Raw genomic sequence first — 21,150 nt, 5'->3', positions numbered from 1 at the left:
TTTTATTAGGTAGTTCTCATAACACTTACGTTTCACATAGATCAATTCTTACCCGCAGTGGATAAAACAACATCATCCTCCTCAAGAAAGATTCCCCGTTCAGCTGCTTCATCAAGGATCCTTTCCCTCCTTTTCATTTCATTAGCATAGTACTTACCTTGAAATCTTACAACTTGCTTATCAGCATTGAACACGGCCCCCATACTAATCCAGGAGCAGTGGTAAAACACACGTACCTGATTCTTAACATTTCGATATACACTAGAATACCTCCTCATTAATAATGCTGTCGATATACTGATGGCTGCTCCGTATAGCGCTCCTACGCATGAAGCGATTATAATCTATAACATATTATTAGTAACCTGCCAGAAAACGACACGAAAGCGCCGCAAGCGCAAGAATAGAATCATACCTCATGTGAGAGCTGCCTGACAGTTTGTTGATCATAATGGATTGGTTTCAGCTGTCCCATCTCGCATACAGTATTCTGGTTACTTGCGACCACAAGGAATTAAAGGACAGCTCCAAAGAAAAAGATTGTAGTGAGTGCGTTACAAAATGATTCATTGCAATATGTAATATATAGAAATATAAGTATTTATGTGCTCATCATTACCTAGGATAACATATGATTCAAGCAATGTTATTACAAACAATGTTACTGTTGTTTCCTAGTTCATCAGCTGCGGATCCCGGATCAGCAACACCAGCGACTGGGACAGCCGCGGGTATGCAACGTTGGTCTTCAACAACCAAAGTGAATATATGCACCGCTGCATCTAGTTTACCTTTGGTCTGCTTATTGAGCAGCTTCAACTCCTCAAGGTAATGCATTAAGCCCGGTTTGCTAGACAAAAAGTTGATATCAGCGGAGGCATGTTTAATCAAAGAACTCCAGATCTCAGCCACTTGTTCGTAACAGATATTCTTATAGTAGTTATTTGACTGCGTTTCAAACTGCGGCACCTGCGTCAAAAGTCTCGTCCCATACACTAAGAACTTGAATGACTGCATCAAGTTCGGTGAACGTGGAGGAATAGATTCCAAAAGGCAGTCGATCAAACAGTTGAGAAACTCAAGCATAGCTGCCTTAGTCCTAACAAAGGCGTAATCATTTAACATATCTCCATACTTAGAATACGGAATATGATCGTAGACCGCCTGCAACTTCCGTTCCAATAACCCCGTCAACTTGTCCATATCATGCGTATTCGGTTGAACTCGAGCAAATGAGTCGTGGATTTCTGGATGCAGTGTGAGAAGCTGCATCAAAGTAGTTTGCAAAGTTTCCCGGTCCATTATTTCAATAGCTCTCGAAACAGGGAGCGGTTGACCCTGAATAACATTATAATGAACCGCCTTTCGTTTTGCAACCCTTCTTGTTGTGTGAGCTTGTTGTGGCACTTCATCGTTCGTGAATCGTCTTTTTAACCTAGGTTTGGATACTTTATAATTATTGTTTTGACCTATGTGGCCCCCTACAGTGGCGCTAGTACCGGTGGCAGAATTCCCGCCGCTATTATTTGAATTTACCGTTCCATTTCCAACGAACCCCCAATCAAAGCCTACAGACTGGCTCATTATGCAGTTACTTATATATATAATTAATCCACTTATAATATGGATATGTGTTTCTAAGAGCCTTATTACGTGTTGGTTGTAGTAACAACTATGCAATCAAAACTGGACGTTTTTTTGTCCTTAGTGTAGCTACATAGAAAAGCAGTTCACATGTAGGTACTTTTGGTAAAGAATGACTACTTCACGTTCAGATATGTGATTTTGAAGGTCGCCACCACAATATGATACTTAGTAGAACTCTATATGATACTAAATGCTGAAAAGTCCGCCTTTAACTGTGCTTGCGGCAGCTATTTTGCTTACCAGGCTTTTAATACGGTGTTTCTTTTTCCCATATAAGTGAAAAATTTGTGATGAGATGAGCTGACAAACTGACAATCAGACGCGTGAGAAGTGCTTGCTTGAGGGTTGTATACTATTGGATAGGTTCTCATTAGTGTAGAATGGATAGTCACGAAGAAACCCCTGAAGAACTAGAATCAGTTCCCCAAGAGGAGTTTATTGAGGTTGATGAAGTTGCGCAAGAGGTTGGTGACGATGCTGAGGATAAAATGATGGATATAGACGATGAAGATGGGGAGGAAACTATTGAGATTGATATGTCCAACAATTCCTGGAGTTATTTTGACGAACACAGCGATTCAGTATTTACGGTTTCCCACCACCCCTCGTTGCCGCTTGCTGTTACAGGTGGTGGAGATAATAGGGCGAGACTTTGGACAAGTCATCATAAGGAGGTCAAAGTGGTCTCGACAGTGGAACACAGTGAGTCTGTTATCCAAGCTGCATTTACCGCGAGTGGAAAATATCTTGTGACGATGGACATGAATGGACAAGTTTTAGTGCATAAGAGCATGAAGGGCGGAGCCAAGTGGAAGAAAATAGCCGAGCTGCAGGAGGTGGACGAGATAGTTTGGGGTGAAGTACATCCTCGTAAAGACGGTTATTTTGCCTTTGGTGCGGTTGATGGGTCTGTTTGGTGTTACCAGATCGATGAGGCAAGCGACACGCTTGTGCATTTGATGAGCGGATACATGCATTCGCAGGACTGCACTATGGGACGCTTTATTGACGAGAAATCTCAAGAGGATATGCTGACGTTGGTGACGTGTTCGCTAGATAGCACTATTGTGGGGTGGAACTGTTTTACCGGACAGTCCGTTTTTAAGGTAACCTCGTCTGAATTGAAAGGTCTGGAGACACCGTGGATCACACTGTCTTATGCACCAGCAGAGTTGACGAAGGGGACACCGATTGTAGCATGTGGTTCTGACAATGGTGTGCTAGTTATTATCAACGGTCAAACGGGTGCAGTGCTGCACATGTCTGCAGTAGTTGAGGTTAAGGAAGGTGAAGAAAAGATGGATGCTTCCATCGAGTCTATTACCTGGTCTGCAAAGAGGAGTCTGATGGCCCTTGGACTGGTATCAGGAGAGATTTTGCTTTACGACACGCAGACCTGGAGGACCAGACACAAGTTTGTGTTGCCAGACTCAGTCACGAAGCTGAAGTTTGATGATGCTACCGGCAACTTCTTGTTCGCCTCATGTATAGTGGGAAAGGTGTACCAGTTTGACGCTAGATCGGGCCAGGAAGTCCATGTATTCGTTGGGCACAACCTGGGAGTGTTAGACTTCGTGTTGGTGGAAGACAAGAAGAGGCTGATTACAGCAGGTGATGAGGGAGTCTCACTTATTTTCGAGTACCAATAGATGCAAAAGGTCTCCTGTATACTACATAGATAAATCTACAGCTATATAATAATCCTATACTAGAAAAAATCATCTAGATAATTCTTTGATCTTGGCCTCAACTATTCTGGAGACCATCTTACCCAACTGTGAGTTTTCATTCGAAATTTGCGCTTCAAGGTGCGACTGTATTTGCCTGTCAATCATCTTCCCTGTGACATCTACTTCTATGTTAACCTCATCCCCAATCTTCTTGAGAGGAATTGCTACATGCTCCTGGGTATGGGCGATCATAGAAATGTAGAATGTATCGTCAGAATCTATTTTGGTGATTGTCAATGAAACTCCATCAATAGCTACATAGCCTTTCTCGACTATAAATCTTGCGTAACTCCTGTCACGCAAGGCAAATCCAAATATGAGAGAGTTAGCATCTTTCTCTTTCGATACAATTTTAGCAGTTGTGTCAACATGGCCTTGCACGTAATGCCCACCAAACCTTACATCACCTGAGACTGCCCTTTCTAAGTTAACCTTAGTACCTGTGTTCCAAGATGACACCTCGGTTCTGTTAACTGTTTCAGGAGATAAACCTACTTTGAAACTATCTGCATCGAATTCAGTTACTGTCAAACATATACCATTGCATGCGATTGAATCGCCAATGTGACAGTCATTTAATATTTGCGCAGCATCAGAAATAGTTACAGAGACGCCATTACCACCAGACTCTGATGTATCAAATTCCTTATACTCAGCTACAGTTCCAATATGCTCCACAATTCCGGTAAACATCGTCCAACCGTAGTTGTTTAGTTTTATTGTTTCTTTGAGTACTTACATCATGTCATGAAATTAATAGTTACGTACCAAAAAACTACTACTAAAACAAATATTATCTAATATGAATACAAAATACGTTTTTAACCATAATATTACTCGACTTCCTAACCTCTTTGTTGCCATTATATTATACTGCACATGACACTAACGTGACCGTTGCTGTAGTTTCAACTGTCTTGTATTCAGTAACTACAATCACGGACAGTATATGATCTTGACTCGGAGATGAGTTGCCTGGCTTGGCTAATATTGTAGATATTAATTGAACTGATGGCATATCTGGAGAATTTATAGCAGGAGACGGTGTTGTCTGGTCCCCATCAGTTGGCTCAGGTAATGGTATTGGCGTTAATGTAGTAACCGAATTTTGGGAGTCAGCCTGGGCATGCTGAATACTTACCGGCAAAGGTTTAGGCAGTACGCTAGAATCATCACAGGTTTTCAGTCCATGGACAGAGTCTACCTCTGGGTTATGACATGAACAGTTTGCTGTCTGTGGCACTTTGGTTATTTCCGCTGGAGGTGTACTTGGAGTGGCAGCAGGGCGCGAGCTGCTCTCAAAAGTGGTAATTGGGATAGATGGAGGGCTGGCACTTGAATCTTGAGCAGGAGACAATGTTGCCGCAGGAACTTTAGGTACCTCTTGGGTAGAATTCAATGGCTGCCCCCGCGTTGGTGGACTGTCCCCAGGTGGTAAAACCCATGGTTGTGCAGTTGCCCTAATGGCCCCCGGAACTTCATCGTGAATTACTTGGAGATCCTGCTCTCCGGGTTGTAAGTTAGCTTGGGCTAAAGTGATTTCTGCTCTTTCTAAATCAAAGACTGCATAAACAGATCTCAAGAATGGTACACCTAGGATAAACCTGTTGCGTTCATCGGGCATGAGGGACAAGCCACATTGAGAACCACCTAGATCCTCAGCTGTAATCAAAAGATTAGCGAGTGGAGTATCAATTGTTAAGTCACCGAAATTAAATTTCAAGATTGTAGTCTGAATCTTATCAAATAAGTCACAATCAAACACGAAAATATCGTGTTCGTCATCAAAAACAGCATTTAATTTGGATGCAATTTCAAACACAATATTCGCCGGGGCAATGATACCATTGGTACCAGTATCCACAAGTGCAGGTGATGGGACGTCATATAACGTTCTTGGAGCAGAAAAATTACTCTCAGATATTCCAACACCTTGCAATGTTATATGTAATTGAACTGGCGTTGAAACAAAGTGATATACGTTCACAACAGGAAAGGTATAAAGATTCCCAACATATCTAGCATGATCAATGGCTCCAAAAGTTAGAGTACCATCTTGCCTATCTTCAGCGCCGAGATACAATGAGTATGCAACCTCATCGATATATCCTTGCTCTTTCAAAGCAACTGGAAAATTCGGATAAGTGAAATTTGGTGAATTTGGATAGCCAATTATCGATTCTCCATCTTGAAAACCAATTCCAAGAATTGCAGGAACAGATGTTGTAGTGTGGTTCACAACTGCATGTTGAAAATCTACTAGTTCGACATCTCCAACCGTTACCTTTTCAGTTACCCAAAAACCAGTAGATGAAGTATCAATATAATTAATGAAGAAATCGTAACCAGTTTTACGTAGGGAAGTGGAACGAGTATAGTCAAACGTTGGGGAGTCATACATTGTGCGTTCATCGCCGTGAGCAGTACTAGCCTTAACCCACATATCAGAAGATCCAGTATCCAATATTGCATGCAGTTTCTGCGGAGGGGTACCAACTCCCACCTCTACAGTGTAGACATCACCAACATTTGTTAAGTTGAGACTTAAATATCGGCCATCGCCGGCTGCAAGCACAACCGCTAATGTAGAAAAACATAAAAAACTCTGAAATAAAAACGCACACATGGAATTCATATTGACTGACACATATACCTTGTATATTGAGCTCTAATTCAACATGTCGTATCGTGCAATCTCTCTGCCTTCCTTTATATATGTCTCAAGATGGATGAATACATGCACCTTGTAATTACCCAATTGGGTAATTACATAATTATGTGAAACAAGCATTGTAGTAAGATATAGCTGCACTCATGTGAATCACTACCGCCCAATTACCGAGGTAAAAAGTTTAAATCAGCGTGTGTATACGCAAACTTAACATTAGCTTTGTTTCAGTTGCCCAAACTATTGGCAACATTCCTTTTATCCTGGTGATGACGCTAAAGGAAAGCGCATAACTTTACAGCAAGGCTATTCTAATTAATTTACAGTCTCACTAGATACAATTGCGAATCTCCACGTCTCTGACTTAGATAACGAAAAGAAAACACCTAAGTTAATCTCAGCTTGTCGATAGTTTTCAACTGTTGCTGTATCTGCATAATCGCATCTTTCCGGTTCTTTTTCAGTAGTAACTTCCTTTCTCCGGTAACACCCGCTAAGTCTATTCCATCCAATTCAATCAAAAGCTTCAAAAGCATTTCGTTGTAAAAATTGCACTGGTATACATGACTCTCAGTCTCAGCTTCGAAAGTCGCTACCAGGTTTTCGATACCGCTCTTATACTCCGTATTGAACTTCTCCAGAACCTTATCGATTTTCTCTTCCAATGTCAAAGGTTGTTTCTTCTGGTATTCAGTAAAACCGTTCCCCTTAGACCTCTTCTTCTTGCTCTTTTTGACACCGGCTTTGCTCTTACCATTTCTGACAAACTTACTGCAGACCACGTAAGTCATTAATAAAGCGCCAATGGTTGATGCAACAGCTAATGCCATTTGGTCATTAGAATGCTTTTTGATCAGCGGCCCAAAAAATGAATCCACATGTCTCTTAACCCCGCTATTATAGATATCACGCGCGTGACCAATTATCTGTTCCATTTCAATTCCGCGGCCTCCTAAGCGAGTAAGATATGATAGTTTTATTTGAGTTGGTGAAGTTATTTCGCTTTCTTACGGACAGAATAAAAGCACAGAACAAGGCACAAATAAGAGAACTACTTCAAAGAGATAGAATCAAGTAAAGTGAGCTTGCTGAACACATCTAAACCATAAGTGTCCAGTTCAGCTCTGTGTCGCTCACGTGCCATAAACCCATACACCAAAATGATATATATTGACATCAAACTAGGGGTTCTGGGATAGTCTTAAACGTCATTAACACTTTAGTTTACAAGAATTAAGCTGCTTTATGTTCCAGGAAGCAAGGGGACTTTAATAGAATATGGCAGACTGTATAGACAAAAATATCTCCCATCAATATGCTGATATTGACTTAACTTTTGTTTGCAATTTAAAGAATCGGATGGTTGGTGATCAAATATGCAAATTACAAATATTTCATAAGGATGCAAAGTTGATCTATAAACTAATTGGTATAGATTACTCTGATACTAAATTAAAACTTGAAAGTTTGGATTTGCTTTTGAGTCTAATGAATTTGGATCCAGATATTCGAAATCAACTTGACTTTCATTATGCCGATACTGTTGCTAAAATATTACAATCAATAGAGTTAAATGAGGATTGTCCTATTGAGTTATGCTACAAGACAGCTAAATTGGTTAATTTATGTCTTAATAACTGTGATATACACTACAAAACAGATTCTATTGATGTACATGGGTCTGTTCCCGAATGTTTTGGTAAGCTCTTGTCGTCCTATTTAAGCGAAAGCCGACCGATGTGCTCAGACGAACGTAGCGTACTTTGGGCTTCAACGATTTTTGAATTGTCGATATTGGTTTTGAAATGTGGACATGAGGATCGTCTTCCGCCGGACGTAGTAGAATCTTTGGAGACATTGTTGCTTTCTATCGTGGAGACTTATATCCCTCAATTGGATTGCAAATATGTTATACAACTAAGCATTCCTCATAAAGCGCACCAAGAGCCGTTTCAACCGACTAGTAATAAGGGTCTTTACCCTAACGAACCGCTACCATTTACTAGCGCTCCGAATGGTGTAGAAATCTACAACCCATTAGATGAGGCACTCTTCTGGCTAACAGTTGTATTATATGTGGAGACATTTAAAGTTAATCCTACACGATCAAACCTATGGCTCAACACCTCATTTACTATATTCATTGCTAGTCTATTGAAATCTAATAATATCAATTTGAGATCATGTGCGGTATACTTCCTATCTACCCCATACTTCTTCAATCCCAAAAACAAGCTTCCAATGCAGCCTTTACAGTTGTGGTTACCTACACTAATTAACCTTGTTAATTATAGTGATGTTCCATGGTGGCTTTCTCCAATAGATACGATCACGAAGCTAATTTCATATTTTAACAGTCAAAATCCGCTAAACAATGAAGTCATTGAATTTCTTTATCGCACAAATATTCTCCATGGGTTAATAACTGTGTTTGTTAAATGCTTATCTTTAGACTACCAAACCGCTGCTTCTTTGGCCACAATTACCTCGTATCTTAAGTTGTTCTCTCAGGTGACAAGCAACGATGAGAAGTGCCGCCTATTGTTATTGGAAGATGGTCGCCTAATGCAACATTTAGAGCATGCGTTACAGACTCATTTGGATTTGTTGAGCATGTTTTTATTGAATACTGAAAAAATGCAACTTTCCCTATCACCAGAAGACTCGATGCCACCATTTTACACAAGCAAATTAACTTTGCAATGGGTAACCCTCTTAAAATCATTTTCTAGGAGTGTAAACTCGTTACGGACTAGATTAAGACGGACACTTCTCGGTGACCAATTGCTGCAATTAGCGGAGACAATATACACCTTGCTAAAGCGTGCCAGCTTCGCTAGTGACGAGCTTTTAACCGCGGAAATGGAAATTTTGGCTATGGTTTTTGCTGTAATTTCCAACTTTGCGATGGAGTTCTCCAACTTACAGGTGTACATGGTTAAACATGGTGTACTGCAAATGGCCCATGATATTTTAGTTGATCCGATATTTAATGACCAGGCCATTTGTAACGAAGAATATGAACTTTACAAGCAGCGGTTCCCACCGGCTAACATCGGTGCAGTAAAAGTTAACGTCCTTTGGATGCTAAAGCATCTAATATACAACTCTAGTACGGAGGATAAACTTGATCTATTAAAGGTTATCCCAATGGACACGATACTAGAATATATCAATGACAAAAACTCAGCAGTGCAAGAGCAGTGCTTTCAGCTACTTCGGAATTTAACCTGCAACTCTAGAAAAGTTATTAACATGCTTTTGTATCACTTTGTGGATAAACAGTCTCAGGTTAACTGTGAGGACACCGAACTCTCCAAATACGTTATGCGTTCAACCTACCTTTTCGAGTTCCTAACCCACAAATTGCGTACATTAGATCCTAAAAACTCTCATCAGATGGGTACCATTGTCTCTATTATTCACATTATTGTCAATTTTACAGTGATAAACGAGAGCAAGCGGCACATGGTCATAGAACAAGAGGAATTATTGGAAATAGTTAAGACAATACTATCCGAATCGAGAGAAAATTGCAGCAGGTACTGTAATAACGAGGAGGCCAAGTTAGGCTGCATTTGGATGCTAACGAATCTCATCTGGAACTCATCGTTCAGCAGCTATACTCACAGTGCCCCTATTGAGTACACGCCGACTGCTCCAACAAGCGATTCGTCTATAAGACATCCCTCAGATTTGCGGTCTGCACGTTTAGAAGCGACAACAGGTGCCTCATTTTCAGATGACTCGGAAGATAATGCAGATGCAGATGATGAAGGAGTTGATGTTGATGATGCTGAGTTCGTGCGTTTCCCGGTGAGTTCACCAAATGCCAGGAATCCGGCACTTACAAGGTACAGAAGGTTAGAAAAGATTGGATTCTACGAACTAATACATGAACGAACATTTGATGAATTCCTGAATGTGCGTGAGAGAGCAAGGACTCTATTGTTCCATATGGATATGTTACGGAAAGGCGGTTCAAATACTTAATCACATGACTTGGTGATCCTCTGTGGCATTAGAATCCGTTGACTTTGTAGTTCGTGGAATGCGATGTAATTACTCGTGATTACTCGTGATGAGCATGGGCTTTATGGACATATATATAAGCCTTTAGAATTGACAAGCACGTACTTAGTAGCATATGGATTTTGCCATCTTAGTATTATAAATACTTACTGGCCCAAATTATTTAAATTAATAAATTACTAGTGCAATGACTTCAGGTTTACCTGTTAACCCATATGACAAACCCAATGACTCTTGGGATTCTTTGACTTACAAAAGGCCTACAAGTGTAATTAACTCGGTGCTTAATGCTGCCTTGGACTCAATATTCAGTTACAAAACAGTATCAGACCCAGATTTGCTTGATTCAGACTTGAAGCTGCCGCTAGTCAGGCGTGATTCCCTATTCTTTAAAGAATTGGAGATAAGAAATGGCGCTGGACTTACTGCTCTTGGTTATCATCAGACTAAGAGCGGGCTTTCTGGGATTATAGCACCAGGATATGCGTTGAAGTATTTTTTGAGTACTTTCAAAACGGAGTACGAAAGTAGCGCGAGATTCGTGTTCAATATTGGCGCTTTGGACTACGACGAGAATAATGGAGTGCTTACTAACGAGCATGCGACAGTTCTTAATATATCTGCGAGCTTGGGTATTCCGGTTATTATGCCTTTATCAGTGTGGGAAGTATCTGCAACTACACAGTTGGCGGTAGCAGTAGCAAAATACGGGAACGGTATAGGAGCAATGCACCTATTTGATGGTGCAATGTTTTCCAAGTCAATTGTAAGATTTGGTCAGAGTGTAGACCTAATCACACCAGAAGCTTTGAAACTTGAGTCTAATGTATCGATTGACAAAATTATCGATGCCTTTAATAAAAATTCTAAGATCAGGCTCAGCAGGATTGATTATTTTGGGGACAGTACCCCACAAACTGTATTTGTTGCCAATTCTACAGAAGTGGACCTATTATCCAAAGTAATTGATCAGTATGAAATAGCTGCAGGATTAATTGGTGTCAGGATTCCAGTTCCTTTTGATACAGACAAGTTTTTGGCCCTGATACCATCTACCGTCAAAAATATTGTTATTATTGGTCAAGCACTTGGTACTTCTTCATCCTGTTACCTAAAGCCATTTGTTTCTGCATCATTATTTTATGCAGGGAGAAGAGATATCAAAGTATCTGAATATACATTCAGACCAGACTTCTTATGGTCCCAACAAACAGCTGCACAGGTTATCAAAAAGTATATCTCTATACCAGAACTCAAGAAACCAACAAAAGTCAAAGATTTCGCCTTCTGGTGTTTGGATAAGACTCCCGAATTTCATTTTGCAGATGTAATAGCACATAACTTGTCCTTAGAGAGGGACTTAGCTATTACCTATAGAACGAAATTTGACAATATTAGCAAAGCCGGAATATTCTATGCTCAGTTATCTACATACCCAATCAATGAGCGCCAGCCTATTAGCAATATTGGGGAAGCATCCGTAGCTGTGGTAGGTGATCCTAGCATATTATCTGTTTTCAATGTAGCCTCCAGCGTACAATCGAACGGTACGATTATAATTGGCACCGGAGGTATAACCCTGGCGCCGTTCAATGCGGAAGAAGTCGATGCATTCAAACAAAGCCTAAATCTTCCACAGGAGATATGGGAAACTATTTATGATAAGAAAATAAGGTTAGCCTTTGTGGACTATAAATCTATAAGCGATGACAGTATTACTAAAGACATTTTATTGTCTGATGTGTTGCAAGCTGTATTTTGGAAGTATGCATATGATTACAGAAACGATCAAATCATAGAAAGCCTAGCAAGGATATCTGAACCAAGTAAAACTGTCACTGATGATATTATTTCCCATATATTTGTTAATGGTATTGTAGAGATACCCGAAACTTCGTTGTTTATAACAAAACCAGAACATGTTGCGGAAGAACAGGAAGAACAAGAAGATATTATTGCAGAGACATTAAAACACCACCTTTTGGAGACATCTTTTGGACCAAATATAGATCCTCTTACTATTGATAATGATATTGAGACAAGGACCAGATCTTCCATTGCAAAGCATTTAGTATTTGAAGAAGTATACCAAACCTCTTATGCTCTGCGGCCCGACTTACCAATTAACAACTACATCCTTAAGGTTAAAGAAAACAAAAGAATCACTCCCATTGAATATAACAGAAATATCTTTCAGATTGAATTTGATATTTCTGGCACCGGCTTAACTTATACCATTGGAGAAGCCTTGGGTGTACATGCTCCGAATAACAGAGCTGATGTTCTGCGGTTCCTAGAATTCTACGGGTTGGATGAAAACGAGATTATTGCAATCCCAGCAGCGACGGATCCAACATACGTGGAGAACACGACTGTGTTTAATGTTTTTAGTGACAGACTAGATATATTTGGAAAGCCTCCAAAGAAGTTCTATGAATCGTTAGTTGAGTTTGCGAAGGATGAAACTGATAAACGCAGATTACAGGATTTGATATCTCCAGCAGGTGCCTCACAGTTAAAGGCATACCAGGATGAGGAATATTATACTTATTTTGATGTCTTAGAGCTCTTTCCATCTGTTAGACCGCCACTATCAGACCTAATTCAGTTAATATCACCTTTAAAAAGAAGAGAATACTCCATTGCTTCTTCCCAAAAGGTTCATACAAATGAATTACATCTTTTAGTGGTTGTTGTTGACTGGATCGATAAAAGGGGAAGGAAGAGATATGGCCAAGCATCTAAATTCCTTGCTGATCTAGCTGTTGGTGGCGAACTAGTTGTAAGCGTTAAACCTTCAGTAATGAAGTTGCCACCATTGACCGAACAGCCAATTATAATGGCAGGGTTGGGGACTGGACTAGCACCTTTTAAGGCAATTGTCGAAGAAAAAGCATGGCAAAAACAGCAAGGGTTTCAGATTGGCAAAATATACTTGTTTTTAGGATCAAGGCATAAGCGTGAGGAATACCTTTATGGCGAGCATTGGGAGGCATATAAAAAGGCAGGTATAATAACCCATATAGGTGCAGCATTCTCTCGAGATCAACCAGAGAAAATATATATCCAAGATCGTATCAGGGAAGTTTTAGATGATTTAAGGATCGCTATGGCTGAGAATGAAGGATATTTTTATTTGTGTGGACCAACATGGCCAGTTCCTGATATAACCCAGGTTCTAAAAGACATAATTGAAGCTGACGCTAAAATTAAGAATATTGAAATAAACTTGGAAGCAGCGATTGAAGACCTTAAGGAATCATCTCGGTATATTCTAGAGGTTTATTGAAGTATACCTTAGTATTTAGTTCATTTTTGTCTTTTATCTATTGATGCGACCTATCAAATATTCACTTAAATTATAAGCTTAAAATTCCAAAAGTGTTACATTATGCTTACCACTGATGTACCCTCTTGAAATCTTGTTCTAAATATTCTATTAGCATTCGTAAACATACCTTCTTTTAGTGATACAACAATAAATTGAGAACCTTTGAACCTTGTCTTGATCAGGTGCCCAATATTTTGTGTATGACTTAAGTCAAGAGCAGCATCAACCTCATCCAAAATATACATAGGAGCTGGTTTAAACTGTAATAGAGCCAGTATTAAAGATAAAGCGATCAGAGATCTTTGTCCACCAGAAAGTTCTACCAAACTCTCCTTCCATATGCTCCCAAGTTTAACTTTCACTTCCAAACCTGCACTGATATCACTCCCTTCTACTGGCACCAGCTTTGCAAATGATTTAGGCAAAAGATCAGCAAAAATATTCCCAAAGTCGACGTTAACCTTTTGCCAGGTCTTCATCAGCGTTTCGCGTTTGTATCCATTTAATTTCTTCATTGTTTCTATAATTTTATTTTTATCCTCTTCAATAGTGTCAATCATCTTCTGCAACTTTCTTTCTTCCTTCTCTACACTCTCTATTATGCTCATAACATTAGGATTCACTTTACGCTTCATTCCTTGAAACTTTTCTTCCAATATTTTAACCCTTTCACGGTATTCGTTTAAATTTGCGTCAGTATTTTGGTTAATGATGTTTGAAACCATTATATCATCTTCAAGCCATTTGTGTTCTTCAGTTAATTCTTGAAGCTGCTGTTGGTAGACATCTTTAGCACTTGTGAGCTTAATAATTTCGTGAGATAGTTTTTGCACCTCAAGTTCGTTTTTTGTAAGATTTGAGTTCTTTTTCTTAAGTAGTGACTCCATTTCCTTCATCTCAGCATACATTTCTATTAAGCGATTCCTCGCTTCAGTTAAGTCCTGCTTGACAGTTTCCATCTCTGAGCTTTTTTGGGAAAATGACTCGCGAAGTAATTTTAGGTTGGTATGAAGCGTTTTTATTTGAGATTCCTTTTCAATGACTTCTTCACCCAAACTATTAATATCATTTTGCAATTGATCAGTCTCCATTTGCAAACTTTGATATAAGTCGTACTTTTTTTCGTTTTCTTCTTCTTTATGCTTAATTTCTTCGCCTAACGATGTTAGTTGCTGTTGTAATTGCTGAAGCTTAACTCCTTTATCTGCATTAAACTCTTCCATATCCTTCTGAATATTGACTAATTGTGCTTGTAGCTCCACAATTTGATGTTCACTACATGTAATCGACTCAGCACAAGAAGTAATCTCCCGTTGCATTTCTTCGTTTTTTCGTAATAGCTCAACGGAGGGATTGGAGGAAATGGCTTTTTCTTCTAACTGCAACTTATGTTCAACAAGTCGTAGTTCATTCTGCAAGGATCTAGTAACTTTCGACGCATTTTCGTACTCGACTTGTTGCGAATGTATATGTTCTAGCTCTTTTTCTATAGTTTTGATCTTTCTAGATGCTTCATTGAACGTTTGAATATCAATCAAAAATGAATTTGTCCCACCTCTGCTACCTCCAGATAAAGTACCTTCCGGATCGTAAATATCTCCGTCGAGTGTGATGCTGCGCGCTCTTATTTGAGGGTTAAAGGTAACCATTTTGGCAGTCTCAGCATGTTTACATATCAAACTGTTACCGAAGATATACTCCATAGCTTTTGAAACTTCCGGTTCGTAAACGATTAAATCCAAGGCTAATTCTACGTTCCCTGGGGAAAGCTGTTTAGCCTTTTCCAACGTACTGGGTCCAATTACTCTTGTTGAAATTTTATTCAATGGTATGATAGTAACCCTCTTCCGTAACCCGCCTTTTTCTAGCAGTTCAGACGCTGTATGTTCTGTATCCACTATAACATTAAATAATCGTCCCCCAGCGCAAACTTGAAGTGCATTGGCACTTCCAAAGTTTTCCTTTTCAAGAGTAAAAACCTGAGCTGCTAGGCCTTTCACACATTTTGGATCAAATGTTACTGCCGACTTCGAATAATTAAATTCAAGGTTAGCTACTTTCCTTTTTAAACGCTCAGCATCAGCCGTAAGCTCATAGAGTTCCTTGTTTAACTGTGTTTCTTTATTTTTTAATTCATATATTACCTTTGGATTAAAGCCAGATGCCTCTAATTTTGATTCAAGCTCTCTCTTCTTTTTCTTACTATCTTCTAACTGAACATGTTTCTCAGCGTTGTCCTTCTTTGCACGCAGGAGTAATGGCTCATTACTTGCCAATTCCTTTTCTAGCATATTTATTCGCATATGAGATTGCTTAATTGAAACCTGTGCATCGTTTATTTTCGATTTAGTCAAGGATAATTGTGCATTATAACCACCATCAAAAGACCCTTTGGAGGAGAGGCCTGTTGCTAATGAGGATAAAAGCTCCTCTTTATCTGCATATAAAGATTTTAGGCTTTCAATAGTGACGCTTAATTCGTTATAGTCTTTCTCAACCATGTTATATTCCTTCGATTTCGACTCCAATTGAGCTCTAGAAACTTCTAATGCTTTTTTGATGGCTAATACGTTGGTTTCTTCCTCCTTCAAGTCATCCTGTGCTATTGAAATATTGGTGGATAACCTTGAAAGTTCGGTAGATAACTCATTTAGGTGCTTTTCCAAGGTGGATACCGCTCCATCCTTCAAGAACTCAAGCTCTTTTTGTTTCTTTATTGCAGCGAAATCTTCGTTTAAGCTATTAATTTCACTTTTGTACCTTTCTATTTCAATTTGAAGCTCCTCAGTTCGCTGAGCATTCTGCTCCAAAACTTCCTGAGTTGATGCATTCTTCGTAACCAGAGAACGGTAATCGTAAGCGCTGACTACTTGCAGTAACTTTTCCAGTTCATTTTGTGTTTCTTGAAACTCTATGAAGGCTCTCTCCTCATTCCTAAATTTATTAAGCTTAGGCTTAATTTCCTCTTCCAGCAAAGTCCTATTCTCTTGTAACTTGGTTTCCTTCTTGGCCATGATACGCATAGCCTTTTCCTTCATATCCTCAAACATCCTGGTACCTGCAGCTTCCTCGATCAACGACAAGATTTCAGTTGGCTTCATGTTCAGCAGTTTAGTAATCTTTCCCTGCATAATAAGGAAGTTCGGATTGTTAATATTCAATTGTACCGACTGGAATAGATGAAGCACTGTTTGCTGTTGCGCCCTATGTCCATTGATAAGGTACTTGCTGGTTCCACCAAGGGCGATCTGCCGAGTCACCGAGATTTTGGGGTAACTCTCAAACCCAATTGGAGAGCCTGCCACATCAGTGTTATCGAATACTATAGTCACACTGGCCTTCACAACACCAGCCTGACCCCTTTTATAGATCAAATCTTGTAAGTTTTGCGCCCTAACAGTTGCCATGGAAGTAATACCCAAAACAAAGCATATAGCATCCAAAATATTAGATTTACCTGAACCATTGAGACCCGTAATAGCGTTAAATTGACGATCCCAATCTGATATCACGGTTCTAGTAGCATAGGACTTAAATCCATCAATAATCAATTCCTCAACCCTCATGAATGTCGCACTGACTTCTCATTTGTTGTAGAATTGAAAACGCGTCCGCGACTTAATAACATTTTAAATTTAAAGGCATTTAAAATAAGGAAGCTTATAAAATACACAGGCTATCCAATATACAATTATGCTGATACGAGTATACAAAGATATGTAGGAGGTTCTTTACTGATTAACGTACTTTCGATTAAAAGATATAGTTTCCTAGGGCGATCAATTACATAATCTAATCTTGAGTCTTTTGAGAACCACGCAACAAACCAGTTCTTCTGGCAGCGATCAAACCAGCCTTTTGACCAGCAACAGCACCTCTAGAAATAGTAGAAGCCTTACCAATATGTTGATGGTTACCACCACCGTGAGGGTGATCAACAGGGTTCATGGCAACACCACGGGTCTTTGGCCAAGAGTTTCTCTTAACCTTGTACTTGTGGAAAGCACGACCAGCCTTCAACAATGGCTTGTCAACTCTACCACCACCGGCAACGACACCGATAACACCTCTGGCGTCGGAAGAGATGATCTTCTTGTTACCAGAAGGCAATCTAACTCTGGTCTTGTTTTCGTCTGCGTTGTGACCAATAACAATAACGTAGTTACCGGAGGTTCTAGCCAAAGCACCTCTGTCACCTGGCTTTTCTTCAACGTTAGAGACGATGGTACCTTCTGGAACAGCACCCAAAGGCAAAACGTTACCAACGTTCAAAGAAGCGTTCTTACCAGCGTAAATGAACTGACCGGTGTGCATACCTTCGTTAGCAATAAAAGTTTCCTCACGTAACTTGTACTTGTATGGGTCACGGAATACAACCTTAGCCAATGGAGCACCTCTACCAGCATCGTGGACGATTTGCTTCACAACACCACGAATGTAACCATGTCTTTCGGCGTAGTCCAAAGTTCTCAACTTGGCAGCACCTTGTCTCAATCTGGTGTGAGAGGTGAAGATAGAACCAGCACCTTTTCTTTGGTTTCTAATAACTCTACCTGTAAAATGATGTTAGTACTCAAATCTTGGTAAACAGCTGTATATGCACTACTGCATTCCAGTGCTTTAGAGACACATAGTCTCCTGCTAGTGGTATAACATACCCATTGTTCAACGTTTGGTTTCTCGACCTGATGTTAATGAATACACAGATTATGACACTATTGAAGATAATATCTATAGAGATTTGAAAAGCCCATGTTCCAGGCTGAGATTCGTTACCGGACGAAACATTCCGGGCGGGCTGTCTGCCTAGCCGCGGCGGGGAGTGGCACAAGCCGGGCTCAGTTGCTGCCTAGCTAGGAGGAGGTCCCGGGCAGGGCTGCCCTAGCGTCCACCCGTGCTTCCTCGGTAACGCTCTGCCTGGCCTCGCTTCCGCTCACCACGGACGGCGCGAAAAAGAGCCAAGAAATATTTGAATGTATGGATTTAGTGTACGGTATGTATGGGTGTTAAACAGTCACAATATTTAGGCATTTTTTAAAAAAAATTTAGCCGCTGAAGACGACTATTGACATTACCATAACATAGAGGGGTAGGAGATCTAAATTGGATAGGGTGCATACGTTCATGCTGCAGCGACAATAGCTTCGGCTACTGGTTCTTGTTGCTCTTCTTGTGAAGGTGAGTGTGAAGGTGAGGACGTAGTAGAGTGGTGGCTCTGTCTTTGTTTGTGTAGTCGTTGTAGCTTCTGTATCATTTGCAACTTATGCAATTTATGTAGAGGTTGGCCCTTTGCTGGATCTAAATCTTGCACAACATTAGAGTTGATTTCAGGGTTAATCTGCTGCTGTTGAAGAATTGGAGAAGGCTCCTGGTCGTCTTCCTGTTGGGGAGTTGTAGTAGGGGAAGGCGATTGAAGTGAACAATGCTGCTGCTGTTGCTGCTGTTGCTGCTGTTGCAGTTGTTGCAGTTTCTGTAGTTGTTGTAGTTGTTCCTGGTCCTTTGGGACAGGACGGGAGTGAAGTGGTTGCATTGAGATCAAGTTATTGCCAACACGCATGCCCAAGTTAGCAGCAGCCTGAGGTAGACGCTGTTCAACAGCCATACGCTGGACTTCTGCTCTAATATCGGCCAACTTGTCTTCGTATGCAGGTTCCAACTTTAAATATCTACCCTGGAACTGTTCGTGAGTAAGCGTCAAAAGTGCGTTCTGCTGTCTTTCATGATCAGGGAACGTAATGACAGCGGCAGTGAGATGACGCCTCAAGCGCCAGCCGTTGAATTGACGGTGCTTGTAAACAATTATCTCCTGGGGCGTATAATCGTGGAAAAAGTCCCTTAAGTTAGCGTCAGTGGTCTTGCCGGGGAGATGTCCCACGTATATCGTTGTTTCAGAAACCTCACGCAGTGGGGGAGTTAGGGGTTCCTCAGGCGTGTTTCTTTGAAGAGGTTGCGATGATGCTGAAATTTCGCCCGAGCAAACGGCAGCAACACTCTTCTTGCGCAATTCCGTTAAGCGTCTCTGTATTTGTTGCATTTTATTTTGAGGGAGTTTCATTCTGTCTCTAGGAGACTGGAATGGGATGTGGTAGCGGAGCTTTAACTCTTTGTTCATGAAAGGCATACCGTTTACTTCAAGAATCGCCTTAGCAGCTATCTCTGGGCTGGAGAATTCGACATATGCGATACCTAGCGAACGCACTAAGGGTTTTTGGAAGCCGCGGATACTCTGGCTTGGAATTAACACATTTTGAGGGTTATAAGCCTTCAAAAACTCGGCCAAAGACTCCTCTGTCGCTTTATAGCTCAAATTTGAGACGTATACACGAGTTTGAGGAGTACCTGGAGAACCATAAGACACTTGATTACTTTCTACAGCGCTGTGCTGTTGTTGCTGTTGTTGCTGTTGTTGCTGTTGTTGCTGCTGTTGCTGCTGCTGACCTGAATAGTTTTCTTGCTCATTCTCCAAGTGCATTTCAAGTTCATCCTGCTCATCATAATTGTGAGCACTTAGTTGTGGTTCTACAGAACCTTGGTCTTGTTCATCATCGTCCTCATCATCAAGATAATGCAGCCGAGACCCAGTCTCTTCATGATATTCGTCAAGTTGTGAAACCTCAGTAACCTCAGTTATTTCTGCCATATCTGATCCCAATAAATCAGAAATTTCTTGGTGCTCTTCCATAACAAAATGATCATGCAAGGGGGAGCGCGCATGCAAATCGTATTGTAATGATTGTTGAGACATAATATTTTGGATTAGTATCTTCTGTTAGCAAAGTATCTAGCAGTTCACGAGTTGTAAATGTGATTATAACTGCAATACTTTTTTTGGTAAGACAGACGACTCATCTGAACCGTAGTCATATTTATACCATACTGCAATAGGAAGTACACACAAAGCAAAATTGAGCCTCTACGTTTAACACAAGACAGTCCACAAAAACCTTCACCCAGTATTACTCCATAGCGTCAGCGCCAGGGTCGCGTCAGCGCATAATTCCAAAAAAAGCTGAATGTGTAAACACTGACACCTTTGGCGTCATGCCGCATGCAGTACAAAAAAAACAGAGCATAAAACAGGTCAAATTAAGGTACAGTTTGTTGCATTACTTTTATATACTAATATATTTATAGTTGCAGCCAGAATAAAACTATAGCATTCTTGCTTTAGTAGAATCACCGATTAGTTCTTATTCTTACGTTCAGCAGCCAAGACCCTAGCGGTACCGTGCAAAGCGTACTTGTGGTTTCTTCTGAACTTGGAGTCGACACCCTTCAAAGATGGGTACTTGTGGGTTCTTGGCTTCTTGATACCATTTCTGTGAGCCTTCTTGGTTTGGTTGTGAGCGGTGTGGTTCTTAGACTTCGACATTTCTGTTATCACGTGTTAGTTTTAAGCCCCAATTTGGTTGGCTAAGAGATTCAACTGACGATCATGCAATGTTCTGCTCATGATATTGTTCTTATAACCCACGATAGTTATGAATATTTTGTAAAGGCACTCTGGAAAATTGGATCATAATCGAAATTTAGCTGCTTAAAACAGTTTATTCAATAGACCATTAATTGGATAGATCATTAACGCCCTGGTAAATCTCTAGCCCTCAAACATTAGTTCCATATAGATACGTACTTGATAACCTTGATTGTACACGGTTTAGCAAACAGTCCTTGTGTACTAAAAGCACCACTATTAAAACATATAGTACGTTGAAGGTACAGTCGGGTGGAATCGAAAGGTG

The 21,150-nt window shown here is 40.3% G+C and overlaps 12 protein-coding genes across 12 annotated transcripts; 3 read left to right on the top strand and 9 right to left on the bottom strand.

The window, feature by feature from the left end:
• Positions 1-41: 41 nt before the first annotated feature.
• Positions 42-475, bottom strand: RCF3 (Rcf3p; the record flags this gene model as incomplete). The annotated part of the gene is made up of 2 exons (XM_018131752.1): positions 42-344; positions 416-475. The coding sequence occupies 2 exons, from the start codon at positions 473-475 to the stop codon at positions 42-44; spliced, it is 363 nt and encodes a 120-aa protein (XP_017987670.1).
• A 161-nt stretch (positions 476-636) lies between these two features.
• STS1 (Sts1p) lies at positions 637-1,584 on the bottom strand (the record flags this gene model as incomplete). The annotated part of the gene is made up of 1 exon (XM_018131753.1): positions 637-1,584. The coding sequence occupies one exon, from the start codon at positions 1,582-1,584 to the stop codon at positions 637-639; it is 948 nt and encodes a 315-aa protein (XP_017987669.1).
• Positions 1,585-2,027: 443 nt separating this feature from the next.
• Positions 2,028-3,296, top strand: SQT1 (Sqt1p; the record flags this gene model as incomplete). The annotated part of the gene is made up of 1 exon (XM_018131754.1): positions 2,028-3,296. One exon carries the CDS (start codon positions 2,028-2,030, stop codon positions 3,294-3,296), a length of 1,269 nt encoding a protein of 422 aa, XP_017987668.1.
• Positions 3,297-3,365: 69 nt separating this feature from the next.
• Positions 3,366-4,070, bottom strand: RIB5 (riboflavin synthase; the record flags this gene model as incomplete). The annotated part of the gene is made up of 1 exon (XM_018131755.1): positions 3,366-4,070. The coding sequence occupies one exon, from the start codon at positions 4,068-4,070 to the stop codon at positions 3,366-3,368; it is 705 nt and encodes a 234-aa protein (XP_017987667.1).
• A 175-nt stretch (positions 4,071-4,245) lies between these two features.
• BAR1 (aspartyl protease BAR1) lies at positions 4,246-6,012 on the bottom strand (the record flags this gene model as incomplete). Its single annotated transcript, XM_018131756.1, has 1 exon — positions 4,246-6,012. The coding sequence occupies one exon, from the start codon at positions 6,010-6,012 to the stop codon at positions 4,246-4,248; it is 1,767 nt and encodes a 588-aa protein (XP_017987666.1).
• A 419-nt stretch (positions 6,013-6,431) lies between these two features.
• On the bottom strand, positions 6,432-6,980 carry SNL1 (Snl1p; the record flags this gene model as incomplete). Its single annotated transcript, XM_018131757.1, has 1 exon — positions 6,432-6,980. One exon carries the CDS (start codon positions 6,978-6,980, stop codon positions 6,432-6,434), a length of 549 nt encoding a protein of 182 aa, XP_017987665.1.
• Positions 6,981-7,323: 343 nt separating this feature from the next.
• On the top strand, positions 7,324-10,038 carry VID28 (glucose-induced degradation complex subunit VID28; the record flags this gene model as incomplete). The annotated part of the gene is made up of 1 exon (XM_018131758.1): positions 7,324-10,038. One exon carries the CDS (start codon positions 7,324-7,326, stop codon positions 10,036-10,038), a length of 2,715 nt encoding a protein of 904 aa, XP_017987664.1.
• Positions 10,039-10,264: 226 nt separating this feature from the next.
• MET10 (sulfite reductase subunit alpha) lies at positions 10,265-13,366 on the top strand (the record flags this gene model as incomplete). The annotated part of the gene is made up of 1 exon (XM_018131759.1): positions 10,265-13,366. One exon carries the CDS (start codon positions 10,265-10,267, stop codon positions 13,364-13,366), a length of 3,102 nt encoding a protein of 1,033 aa, XP_017987663.1.
• Positions 13,367-13,461: 95 nt separating this feature from the next.
• SMC2 (condensin subunit SMC2) lies at positions 13,462-16,974 on the bottom strand (the record flags this gene model as incomplete). The annotated part of the gene is made up of 1 exon (XM_018131760.1): positions 13,462-16,974. The coding sequence occupies one exon, from the start codon at positions 16,972-16,974 to the stop codon at positions 13,462-13,464; it is 3,513 nt and encodes a 1,170-aa protein (XP_017987662.1).
• Positions 16,975-17,200: 226 nt separating this feature from the next.
• On the bottom strand, positions 17,201-18,070 carry RPL2A (60S ribosomal protein uL2; the record flags this gene model as incomplete). The annotated part of the gene is made up of 2 exons (XM_018131761.1): positions 17,201-17,961; positions 18,067-18,070. The coding sequence occupies 2 exons, from the start codon at positions 18,068-18,070 to the stop codon at positions 17,201-17,203; spliced, it is 765 nt and encodes a 254-aa protein (XP_017987661.1).
• Positions 18,071-18,530: 460 nt separating this feature from the next.
• On the bottom strand, positions 18,531-20,153 carry RRT5 (Rrt5p; the record flags this gene model as incomplete). Its single annotated transcript, XM_018131762.1, has 1 exon — positions 18,531-20,153. The coding sequence occupies one exon, from the start codon at positions 20,151-20,153 to the stop codon at positions 18,531-18,533; it is 1,623 nt and encodes a 540-aa protein (XP_017987660.1).
• Positions 20,154-20,591: 438 nt separating this feature from the next.
• RPL29 (60S ribosomal protein eL29) lies at positions 20,592-20,780 on the bottom strand (the record flags this gene model as incomplete). The annotated part of the gene is made up of 1 exon (XM_018131763.1): positions 20,592-20,780. One exon carries the CDS (start codon positions 20,778-20,780, stop codon positions 20,592-20,594), a length of 189 nt encoding a protein of 62 aa, XP_017987659.1.
• Positions 20,781-21,150: the final 370 nt, after the last annotated feature.

The sequence above is a fragment of the Eremothecium sinecaudum genome, chromosome IV (assembly GCF_001548555.1).
Source record: "Eremothecium sinecaudum strain ATCC 58844 chromosome IV, complete sequence".
In the NCBI taxonomy this organism is placed as follows: Eukaryota; Fungi; Ascomycota; class Saccharomycetes; order Saccharomycetales; family Saccharomycetaceae; genus Eremothecium; species Eremothecium sinecaudum.
Note: the sequence above shows the minus strand (reverse complement) of the source record. Positions and strands in the feature narration are given on the sequence as shown.